The sequence below is a fragment of the Hippoglossus hippoglossus genome, chromosome 23 (genome assembly GCF_009819705.1).
Source record: "Hippoglossus hippoglossus isolate fHipHip1 chromosome 23, fHipHip1.pri, whole genome shotgun sequence".
In the NCBI taxonomy this organism is placed as follows: domain Eukaryota; kingdom Metazoa; phylum Chordata; class Actinopteri; order Pleuronectiformes; family Pleuronectidae; genus Hippoglossus; species Hippoglossus hippoglossus.
In genome coordinates this window covers 13,875,630-13,888,013 of record NC_047173.1, presented here as the reverse complement: position 1 = coordinate 13,888,013, position 12,384 = coordinate 13,875,630, and the positions used below count along the sequence as shown (strand labels likewise).

At 39.8% G+C, this 12,384-nt stretch overlaps 2 protein-coding genes across 2 annotated transcripts in view; both read left to right on the top strand.

Moving 5' to 3' along the window:
- The first annotated feature begins 4,325 nt into the window (after positions 1 to 4,325).
- On the top strand, positions 4,326 to 7,486 carry rad51ap1 (RAD51 associated protein 1). Its single transcript, XM_034578100.1, has 9 exons — positions 4,326 to 4,668; positions 4,751 to 4,797; positions 5,373 to 5,505; positions 5,903 to 6,026; positions 6,079 to 6,148; positions 6,262 to 6,387; positions 6,474 to 6,656; positions 6,745 to 6,882; positions 6,986 to 7,486. Exons 1-9 carry the CDS (start codon positions 4,652 to 4,654, stop codon positions 7,111 to 7,113), a joined length of 966 nt encoding a protein of 321 aa, XP_034433991.1. The 5' UTR covers positions 4,326 to 4,651; the 3' UTR covers positions 7,114 to 7,486.
- A 2,235-nt stretch (positions 7,487 to 9,721) lies between these two features.
- The window catches only part of LOC117757184 (probable polypeptide N-acetylgalactosaminyltransferase 8), a 16,128-nt gene continuing 13,465 nt past the window's right edge, over positions 9,722 to 12,384 (top strand). Inside the window, exons 1-5 of the mRNA XM_034578066.1 lie at positions 9,722 to 9,810; positions 9,938 to 10,165; positions 10,754 to 10,997; positions 11,538 to 11,704; positions 12,113 to 12,296. Of these exons, the coding sequence (XP_034433957.1) occupies positions 9,973 to 10,165; positions 10,754 to 10,997; positions 11,538 to 11,704; positions 12,113 to 12,296 (788 nt within the window). The 5' untranslated portion in view covers positions 9,722 to 9,810; positions 9,938 to 9,972. The remainder of the gene's footprint in view (positions 9,811 to 9,937; positions 10,166 to 10,753; positions 10,998 to 11,537; positions 11,705 to 12,112; positions 12,297 to 12,384) is intronic.

The following is a 12,384-nucleotide window of genomic DNA, read 5'->3' as shown; positions in this document are numbered from 1 at the left end:
ATTCAGCTCGTTATTTATTATCATACGTGACAATTCTACTAGATCGTCACAATACAGCTGGTTTTGAGGTTGTTTTTTCAGTGTTTTTAAACATCAATGGTCTCCACTGTGTCCGTGTTATCTTCGCGATCAGCTCATGAAAGTGAAGTCAGCTGTGGGGATGTTTTTATCAGGAGGTTGTGTTTACACTAATTGTTGTTTCCTCTTGTGTTTCCTCTCAGGCTGAAAGGAGGTGGGACACACTCTCAGCCGATATATGAGCATTTAACTGCACATATGTATATTTTTTTATATTCCTTACACTTCAGTATTGCATGTTACTTATTATTACTACTATTTTTGACTCTTGCAGCTGTAATATTGCAAATTTACCCAGTGTGGGACTAATGAAGGATTTTCTTCTTTTGTTATTCTCACCATGGACCCACACCAAAATTTTATTCTACTATATATTTTAATTTGTGACGTATATAAAAAACCTTCAGCCACAATATGCACACTCTAGAGGTTGTCTGAAAAAAAGGCCAGTCCAGATTGCTCATTGATAACTGCCACAAAAATGCAGACAGGTTTACAAAACATTGCTCGTTTGAACCAAAATCCTTTGTTTTCCCAGTGGCAGGGCTGAAAAGGAGCATCTAAATCCTCCACCCAACGCCGTAGGAGGCAGCTAAGCTGTTACGTAACCCCTTATACAAGAGCAGCAAATACTGAGCTGATGTTCGGAAAGGGATAGCCCATGAAACACTGACCAGGAAGATTAAATCATGGAGAAAGGAAGCGGGCTGTACAGGAAACATATTCATAGGGCTGTGACAGTCAGGAAAAAGTCATAATAAGCGCAAGAATCAGGATAAAAGTGGGGGTAGATAAAATCACTAATTAAATTGTGTAAAGTAAATCTCACACTCAGGTTTTGATGCTATATCGGAGCATGTGTAAAATGTGTATTTTGGGGAGCTGTTTAAAGTCTTACTATCATCACCTGTAGCAGTTGCATTTTATTATGACTTATACGATTTATTGATCCTCTGTAGGGGAAATTCACAATCGACACAGCAGCACAAGGGAACTGCAGTGGAAGTCAAAGTTTGACGTCATATTGAAGCTCATGTAAAATATTATTTATTTTGGGGGGAGTGTCTGTTAGATGTCCTGTTATCGTCACTGGTCAAAGTTGCTATTTACAAGCATTTTGATTAAGCTAAGATTAAACTCTATTGATCCAAACACCGGGGGGATTCAGCTGTTACAGCAGCAGACAGGTCAGACAAAGGGAGACAAGAGAATAAAAACACGTACATAATAAACACCTTTCACTGTAGTGAATGTTTGAATAGAATATGTTATAAAGTAAAGTGGAGTGGCACAGGATTTGAAAATCTGTTTGTACATAAATATAAGGACATATTGTGATGTGCAGATGACACACATGTGCAAAAAGTTATTTTCCGTTAGAAATAGTGCGAGGGACATGAGAATAAACCCCGTACAGTAAGACTAATTCAACAACAAAGTAAAATATGTAGAATCGTGTGAGTATACTGCTGCTGTTGTAACTGTTCGCTCTGCAGAAACAGGACTGTAACAAATCCCATTGACATCACATGTTGCGGGGATGTTCTCATCGTTTCCATCTCTTGACCCCCCCCCCCCCCCCCCCTGAACCGCATCCCCCGGCGCATGCGCACTGATGCGGGTGCGATGCCCCGCAACTGCTGGTGCACGAGCTGCACGGACGTTTGAAATAACTTTGCGGGGCGGACGCATTCGAAAGTCGGGGCTCGATCTGATCGTCGTCAAATTTGAAAACGTCCGTAAAACTGCCCCGGAGGATTTAACGCTCAATGTCGATTTTTTGGTGTGTAGTTTTCGGAGAGGATAACGATTAGTTCGCGGGTTTAAACGTAAAGGCGACGCGGTTCACTTTGAGAATAAATGGCGCACAGTTGCTGGAGATCGGTCAGTTTTTTGGGAGACGGTTGTGATGACATCATGCAGCCAGCATGTGTGGGCGGGTCCTGAGCTGAGAGGGGAGAGGGGCGCACCCGGAGATCAGCTGCGACCCGGCGCCATTAGCGAACAACGTCCCCGCGGTGCGTTTTCTAAATCCTCACGCAGACTTTTCCCCCGACGAGAAACAGCTGATCCCCGCGAAGTGATCCCGCGTGTGTGGGAGCGCGGAGTGAGACGCGGAATAAACAGCAGCGGGCGGGACGCGGCGACTTCATTTCGTCGTTCGGTCACCGCTCGTCGACCGGGAACAAGATGGCGTCGAGGATTTTTTTTCTTTTCTTTCTTCTGCTTGGTCGAGCACTCAAGGGCGGAGGCGCCGTGCGCGTGCCCGTCACTGTTATTGTTTCCTGTCTTGTGTTAAATTCACAGATCCGAGTGCACGTGGTGTCACATTGGTTTGTGGTAAAAAGACGAAGCGTTGCCGTGGAAATGGGTCGCGATCCAACGAAAAACAACGACTCTTTTACAATTTCTGCACCTAAATTGTTGTGAATATGTTTGTGCTGCAGTTACATAAGCATCATTTCCCTCCGCCACTGTGACAGAAAGCAACGTGAACGGTAGTAACGTTCAGAAACATCTGTTTTTTAGCTTCTGACACCATCTAGTGGACCACGCAGGTGGAACATAAATCCCTTTGCATCCCCGTTGAACACAGTTTGGTTATTACCACGTTATGAGGAATTCAAATGTGACATCTTTTAAATGATATCAACAAACGTCCCAAATTACAAGGTTATTGCCACTAGAACATTTAAACACAAAAAAATGTGGAAACAAAATAAACAGAAAACCAAGTGCATCACAGTGTGTGTGAGGTCAAATAAGAATGTGGAGGTTTGAGGTGGTTGTAGTTGCCGGCCAGGGAGACTATATTTTATGTGTCATACGTTATATGTTATACTATATTTTATCAGTGGCTCCCAGGTTTTGTGAAATTTCATCATGGAGCTGTTATGGGTGCATCAGATTTTTCTTTTTGCAGCTTGATGTTCTGCATCACAACTGTGATCCACCAGGAGTCACATCTTTCCATTAAAGCAAGATTGAGCACATAGCTAATAACGAGCACTGAAATAGCCAATAGTGTAGTATATAATATATATAATTATAATAAATACAATACCAACAGACGGAGGAGATATAATATTGCAGACATACCTTGAATATGATGTCAAAATATGAGGAGCAAGTTTTGGGCAAGACCGCAGCATATGATAAACAGCCGCTGGGGTCTATGTACAGCTGTCACACATTAGATTTATATATACGTTTTTCAAAACAACATTACACACTTATCAAGTGCATATCCTTTATTTTGATAATCAAGAATAGTCACTGCACTGTTCATGTATAGCATTAGTTCTGCAAAAAAGACTTATAAGGCTTCATCCTTTGGGCCAAATGTAGTTTACTTTACTTGATGTAGTATTGCCACATTAAAAATACTCAATTCTAAATCCTTCATTGCAATGTTACATAAGAAAAAGTGTGTCCACTGATCAGTAACAAGTAACAAGTATGTTTTTTAATTCTGTGATTAGGATATTATTAATCTAATCGGCCTATTACTTAATTTGTAAACTGTTGGAATGTTACATTTATAATAAACCATAAAATTACTCCTAAATCGGTTTGGTGTTTTTATTTCATGTGCTTAATTTGTAAAAAATCAATTAAAACTTGAGTTGACATACAAAGTAGCAGACAGTAAAAATACTCAACAGAAGTACAAGTACTTAAGAACTGCATTTGAGAAAATGTACTTGTTGGTCACAATACTGTTGCTGTAAATGAAACATTTTTTTTATAGTATAGCACCACTGGTTATAATCTCCCCTCATTATTTCTTACGATTCATATTACATCTCCCTGTACCTGCCTGGAAGGAGTATACACCCACCACAACACAGCAACATTATTATTATTATTATTATTATTATTAGTAGTAGTAGTAACACAAAATAATAACTAAGCACAAAAATGACCCGCAGAGAGTCTCAGACACTTTAAATGTGTATTCTGTTAATCCAGGGTTTAGGTTTAGGATTTAATTTGAAGATTTTAAGGTTTAATATTTTGATATACTGTCTATGAGTTTAATCAATGTATTTGCCAGAAGCAGATTCGCCAAATAATTTAATTAAATTTCTTATTCAGTTTCAATTGATCGATTATAATTTTCGATGACTCTGCCAATCACCCATCCTCTGTGTGAGTCTGAGTAGTTTTCTAGGAAATACACTGACATGTGTTTCAGATTTTCTTTTGGATCGAATCGGCGGCCGGTGCTCGTCGTGCTAGCTAACAATACGTCACTTCTGGTGGGTTCAGGCGGGCTGGTTGAAAACGCAGGAGGTAGGATCGTCTGCTTGATGTCGTGCAACAGAAGTCACGACCATCCGCTTAGTTTAACGCGCTAGTTCGCTTCAACCCACACGTTACACCCGCTAAGTTATCGCACGCACGTTTGTTTTACAACCATCGACAGTTAAAGCTAGCTTGGCGCGTAGCAGCTAGCAAACGTAGCCTGTGCAGACACTGGGGGGGGGGGTTGTGTTGATGAAGCAGCTGATGTAACGTTCCTGTAAGTTTTAGCATTAACCGGATAAAAACCTCTTTAACTTGACCAACTATGGAGCGACCCTCGAGGTAGGTGGAGCTTTTATTCACGCCCCTGTTCATTCTGTTGTTAATGTCTGTTGCTAACACGTTGTTTGTTGTTTACACACAGGAAGACAAAGAGTGTGAACTACCGTGAACCCAATGACTGTGATGATGGTGAGTTAATTGACACAAATCATTACAATTATAACAATATTACTGCTAGAAATAAGAGATACGAATAGAAATACCGTTGGATGGCAGTTATATAGTCAGGCTTTAGATGTTGTACCTATCTACATGTCAGTTTGATCTTCACGTCTAAAAATAGTATTTAAAGGCTTCTGAAATTAATTTGACTAAATATAAACGCGACAGGCATCATCCCACATGCATACATCATTACTTTTTAGCTTCTCCAATGTTATTTAGTCCCTTCAAGAAATCACACATCCTATATATTAAAGTGCAAAGTTCTGTCAGGACAGGAAACCTAAGAAGACACAACCAATCGGGTTTTAACCCAGTATAACATCTGCATTGTCGACACTGACCAGACGCCCGATCAAGCAAGTACTGAGACTTCACATCAGCCTGTAACATTTGCTGTTTCACAGTCAGCACATTGTTGCCACCCCGAGGCCGGACTCTCTCTTTTCATGGCACACAAGATGGATACGAATCGGTACATTAACACAAGACCGTGCCCTCTCTCACCACTAACACACAGTATCTTCTTCATGTTGTGACAGATGATGATTTTGCCTGTGCGAAGGCTCCGCCCAGCAAAAAGGCCAGAGACGATGTGGAACAACAGGGGCACAAGAATGCGCCAAGCAGGTCGTCCAGTCAAGAGACCGACTCTCAGTCCAGCCAGAAGAGCAGGTGTGGAATGTGACATCTGACCCTGTATATAATGACAAGATGATGTTGTATCTGTGCCAGCTCAGAACAAGATGGAAGCAACGCCTAAAGAAGGCTCAACATATTGAACTAGAGGGGTACTCGGAGTACATACCTCCGTCAAGGGCAACGCTCTATCTCCCAATGTTAATCTTCTAATTGAATTTGCTCCTAAAGTTAATGGGTTCTTCCTCGATCCATATCCCATCCTTCCTAACAGCAATGAGAACATAACCTCCTTGGCAGACGTGACTAAAGTGAACAAATACCAGTTTACAAAGCTCAGCAGCTGCAGTAAATTAACCAGGGACGACATACTGTATAACACCGTATAAAATCGATCGAATCCTGAATTATTTATGATTTGTTTTTTTCATAGAAGACCATTAGATGAGAGGTTGTGTGAACGAGCTCTAGAGGCAGCCATCACGCTTTCTCTGCTCAATAATGCAGAGGACGTAGAGGGCCAATCACCATCCAGTAAAGGTATGCTGTGTCTTTTAAAAATGTGGATTTAGTGTGTGATGAATGTGTTTTCTAAAATCAAACATTTTTCCATCAGATGAAAACACAGATCCCTCTTCACTGCACATGTCAAACTGCAGCGTGAATGCTGACATTTTGGGTAAATTTCCCTTATTTTTGTCCAATATGTTCAGTGCCTCATATTTGACCAATGCATCGTCATCTAGCATCGAAAAAGGTTTGAACCGTTTTTTGACACTTTGTTTTCTTCAGGCCTGGATGAAATCACATCAGAAAAGGTGTTGCCTGCCTCATCCAGACAAAGAAAAGCCGCCACTGAGGAGCAGAGGAAAAAGTTGAAGGAAGAAGATGACGACTATCGACCCAAACTGACACCAGGTTATTATCACTTGTTCGTACATTTGTGGTTTTCTTTCTACCACTGTTGTTTCTGTGTGATTAAAATAACAACAATACTTTTCCAGATTCAGAAAGTGATGACGATTTTAGCGAAGCGGATGAGAGTGAAGAGGAGGAATTCACCGTGAAGAAAGTCAGCAAGACTAAAAAGGAGAACGTTGCCAAGAAAGAGAAGATTAAATCACCTCCAGCCTCTAAGAAAGAGAAGCAACCATCAAAGACCTCAAAGTCAAAATCTGTGGCAGCAGGTGAGTTCCTCAGAGTCATCAGAGAAGATTCAGCTTTTGTCATTGATGAATTATTCTAATTATTATGACTACTTTGTTCCACGAGCAGCTTCCACACCAGTGAGAAATCCTCCAGCTTCCAAACTGGCATCCGAACGACCTGCTTCATCCCCCACACTTCCTACATTTAAACCTGTGGTGTCTCTGAGTCCAGCAGGGGGCAGGATACCCAAGTGGAACCCACCAGGTGCAGCATGAATGAACAGCAGCTATGATGCTTAAAGGCGTTTACTTACATTACATTTACTCTGAGTCACTGAACTCTAAATTAATGATCTTTTCCTTCCTAGGTCTGATGGGTAAAAGTCCCACGTCGTCCCACAATCCCTCAGGGAAGTCTCCGGGTCAGGGTCTGCGACTCGGACTGTCTCGTCGTGTCAGAGTTAAACCGCTTCATCCCAGCGTTGCAAGTCACTGACTGAACTCTTCAACTGTCCATGTTTGTGTCACTGATGTACAGCTATAATATCCTTTTAGCTTTAATTACTACTTTTAAAAAATGTCGCTTGTAAATATTTCTTCCTGGATTTGTACAATAATAAATATGACGTGATTTCCAGCTTTGGCCACAAATGCCATATTTTGCCTCAAGGAAGAGTGATGGTGATAATAATTAAGATAAATTGACTTGTCATGGTGTCATCAGTACAGTAATTTGGGAGATTTACAAATTTCACATTGTCTCTTTTTTCATTCTTGTTCTTATTTTACTAATCTCTCTATCCATTTTACAACAGCGTGCAAACATTGTATATTTATGTACATAAATGTCAAATAAAAAGTAAAAGGCAGTGAAGTTTCAACACCAGGAGTTACTACATACATTTCAAAGTGAGGATGAGCTGCTGGTTCAAGGTTCAACTTCTCCAAGATGAAAACAGATCCATCATTCGGCTTCTCTACTGCGTATAGAAAGTTTTATTAACACGTTTTCCATGTTCACAAATAACAGAGTCTCCAGCGAATATCTTAAAGGGAAAAGTGTCCTGTAAAATGGAGAAATTAAGTATTTACACTTTTGTGTTCACACAGATTAAATTCAGATGAGATTAAAATTAGATAAATTTCATTTACATTTACTATATTTATTGTTACTTTTGAACCGACCTGTTTCTCACCGTTTCTCACCGTTTCCCGTCTTTAAACCAAGTTCAACATCTCATCTCACTCTGGGGAAGAAAAACTAGGAATAGTTTAACTTTCTGGTAAATATTTTATTCTCCTGAAGAGACGTCTGGAGCTCTGTGAGATTTTACACGAATGGTCCACTTTGCCTTTAGCAGTGTGAAATCCATGCCCCCATAATTGTACTTAACAAGAAAGGATTGTGATCTCAAATTACACATTATCAACCCAATTCCTCTATTGTTGGTGTTTGGTGATATGAGTTCGCAGCCTGAGGGATTAGGATTTTGAATTCATGTGATATCCTCAGTCGCACTTGGTGTCTTTTCACGTACAGTAAAAAGGAAACTTGTGTCTGAAAACACAGGAGGACTCCTCCCTTCATTATTTAGCAGATTGAAGAAAGAAAACAATAATATTCAGGTTGTTAATTGACTAAAATGAGAGTGGAATTGCTGAATAATGTTTCAGAACAAGGTTTGAATGGCAGGGATTTCCAGACATCACCTGGAAACATTAAATATTAACACAGTGGATTTGTACTGCAAATAAATGGGTATTTAAAGCTTTATTCTTCTTTGGTGAATAAGACATTCATTATTTTCTACTGTATTGAGTACAGTAGAAACTGAGCAAAGTATTAGTAGTTAGTTTCGTTTGTTAAGTGTGAAATGTGTACATTGCAAGACCGATGGTTTTTGATGTGTGACTGCACAAGGATGCAAGATCCTGTTTGTATCTCTACAGCCTATCAGAGATGCAAACAGGCGTAAAAACAACAGCTTGGGTTTAACAGCTTTAGAAGCTTCCAGAACAGATTCAGTGCTCTGTGGTTTCATTTAGGTCCGTCACACTCAACAGTCTCTCATGTACATAATACCTGGACATGCAAGAACTAAAAATATTATAGTATTTTTATTAGAACATTTAAATTATAAATATATATAGTGTTTTTTTTAGAACATTGTTTTAAATAAAACTGAAGCTTCACTCTGGATTAAAAAAAACTGGATTAGTAAATTAGTAAATGGATTTCTTGGCTGGGTCACGGCTTCATTTAAGGTACATGAGGATTCAGTGACAGTGGATGTTGAACATGATACTAATATTTACATGTCTGTTCTCTTTGTGTTTTTTGGCAGAAGGGATTCAGAGTTCAAATATGCACATCATAACATCTGCTGCAATATTTATAATTATAGATTAGTTTGCCGTTTATTTTCTCAACTGAGTAACAGTGATTTGTTTTATTAAAACTTTTGTCAATACATAGTGAAAAACGTCATTGAAATGGAGCTTTGACTAATGCTCAAAGAAACCGAGAAAGCAAATAAAAGCAAATGAATACAAATTTTAAATACACATCATAATCAAACATTAAAAAACGGTTCAGTATTTCTATTTCTATATTTATCCATCCTTAATAAGTTATTTTACTGTTGATTCAAATTTTAAGACCTCACACAAATAAAAGTAACATTCAAAGTTTGCTATTTAATCAAGAAGAAAACCTGTTTTGTCTGGACGATATGATTTTTTATGTTTTATGTTGTTGTGCTTATATAATATTTAGTTTGTGTTGAGTTTAAAATGTTCCCATAAGTATGTATTGTTTATGTAATTCTTTATATTTTCTGTGTTTATATCGGATGAGCCAAAATTTTGAGCATGATACAGAAAATTTCTTTTTAAAATTTTGTCAAAGGGAGCAAGGAAATCATGACACGGCTTTAACACACAGTGAGATTTTTTTCTCCACTGATATAAAAGTGAGGTGAGAAAACAGAAATGCAGCGAGCAGAGAGACTGGACATGCCTGTCTGTTTGGCCTGAAGCAGATCTGCTCCTGTTGGCTGCTGCTGCTGAAGAACTCTCCTCCCAGCTCACTCCAGCTAATGACACACACCTTGTCTCCCAGGTGCAGAGGGAGCAGAGGGAGAAGAGCTGCGAACCACCAGCACACGTCTGTGAACTACAGGATATCAGATCACTCGGGTATGATGTGTCAATGCATGTGTGTGTGTAGACAGGGAGGGAGGGAGGGAGAGGGACAAAGAGTTTATAAGATTAAGTTACCGTTTACTCCTTTCTTCAGTCAATGTGACACCTAACTTAAACTCTCAGCCTACACAGCAGCAGCAGCAGCAGCAGGATGAGGTGCGGCTATTTCAAAGTGTCGATTCTGGCCTTTGCCGCGGCCTCGACCCTGTTGTACCTGAGCTCCATAAAGAATGAGGTCCATACCCACTCGAAGAGACTCGAGACGGCCCACAACAACGATTCCATCAGGGGCCAGGGGATGCTCAGAAGGTTGGACAAGATGGAGAAGGATATAAACCGGCTGTGTGAGTAAAATCAAAAAAATCTAAGTTTTAAATCAAAGTTTAAAATGGGTTGAACTTGGTTTTTAAACTCGGTGTGTCACGATCCAATAAAGGAGGCTGTAGAAGATTATAACAGGGTTCAATTTGTTTTAAAAGTAAAGTTGTAAAAAAGTAAAACAGTTTATTTTACATTTCCACATGTAATTGACCTGCTTCATGCTAAAATCTAAAAGTGTTTATAGGGAGAAGAGCTGCGACCATCATCTGAATTATCAGTTACTATAATTATTTTCCAAATGAATCAATTATTTTATCTACAAGTGTCAAAATTCCCAGAGACCAATGTGGCCGTGTCAAATTTCTTGTATTTCATATTTTATCCAACCAACAGTTAAAAAAAATCAACAAATCGTGACATTTAAGAGCCAGAAACTACAGTAAATAAGTGATCACAACTAGATAAAGATTAATTTCCTGCAGATCATGTAACTTATTGACTCACTAGGAGACTTTTACTGAAGAAACAGATTTTTAATGAAGTTAGGTAAAGTATGACTTTACAGGAAGCCAGTGACAGAAAACATCCTACTCTCTGTTTTCTGTCCACAGTCAATGTGATGGGCAAGGTTGAGATGAAGGTGCCAGCGGGGCAGAAGGAGGCCGAGGTGAAGAAGGAGAGGAAGGTGGTGAGGAAGCTGTTCCCCAACTCGTACCTGTTCAGTAAGTGGGGACAAGACCTGTCGGAGGAGGAGCAGAGGGAGGCGGAGATGCTGTACAAGAGGTACGGGTACAACGCCTTCCTCAGTGACCGACTCCCCCTCAACAGAGAGATCCCTGACACCAGGCCCCACAGGTAACCCCCTGCTCACACTGTTATTGCATATAGTATTGCCATGTATTATATTATATAAAATTAATGACATTTAATATTAATATGATTTATTGTATTTATCTATCTTAGTTTATGCATGTATACATTTTTTATTTGATATTTTATATTATTTCCCCTTGCACTATATTTGCTTTATCCTATCTTCACATAAACCAACATGGATTCAGCTTTTATTCCCCAGAAAACAAACTTTTTGTTGATGTGGACAAATGTACATACAAAAAAAATAAGTACATTTTACTCTTTTCAGTAAAGTAGGTTCCTTTTATTTTATGCGGATTTAATGTGAAAATAAAACCCAAAATTTATGCATTTCTGTTTTACAAACTGATCAATCAGCGATGGAGGAAAAAGCATCACAGAATTTGGGCTCCCGAGATATCTTTCCTACATTTACATCTGATTTTCCACTTTTCTCCTGTGACCATCACTAACACAAGAACTACAGGTTAAAATTTGGATTTAAGATGTAAAAATAAAACACACGTTCCCCCGTCACAGATGTGCTGAGAAGAAGTACCCAGCTGATCTGCCCACCGTCAGCGTGATACTGATCTACCTGGACGAGGCTCTGTCTATCATCAAGAGGGCGATTCGCAGCATCATCGACAAGACGCCGGCTCATCTCCTGAAAGAAATCATCCTGGTGGATGACAGCAGCAGTAACGGTGAGTTAGATAATCTGGTTTAAGGCTATGGGAGATTATTCTGAGATATAGGCTGCTTTCATAAGCAGTCTGTGGTTTGCCCCTGCTTCCAATTTTAATGCTACGCTAAGCTAACTACCTCCTGGCTGTGACTTCAGACTTAATGTATCACATTCAACAACAATTCTTTTATTTATATATATATATATATATATATATATATATATTATTTTTCTTCCTTGTTGGTGCCACCAGTGAAATTATCTTTATTATGCTGGGGTGACGTTTTGGAGGTGGACATTTCCAAATCAAAACCAGCTGCATGGCAACTGTCACTTTTAAGGCTGGTTGCTAGAGTTTTGTAACTAGACTGAACCTACAGCAACATTAATAAAACCATTCACCACACGAAACCTTCACTGTCTGCAGAGGATTTAAAGGAGAAACTGGACGACTACGTCACCCTGATCAACGAGGAGTGTCCAGGCCTGGTGAAGAAGATCCGGCACTCTGAGCAGCTTGGCCTCACGCAGGCCAGACTGTCGGGGTGGAAATCCGCCGTGGGGGACGTGGTGGCCATCTTTGACGCTCACATCGAAGTCCACGTGGAATGGTTGGTTCAACTCCTGAGTGATGCGAGTTCATTTGTCTTTTGGAGCGTTGCTGTGCTGGTAAAGCTGTCAGTGCACATGTTGTTTCTG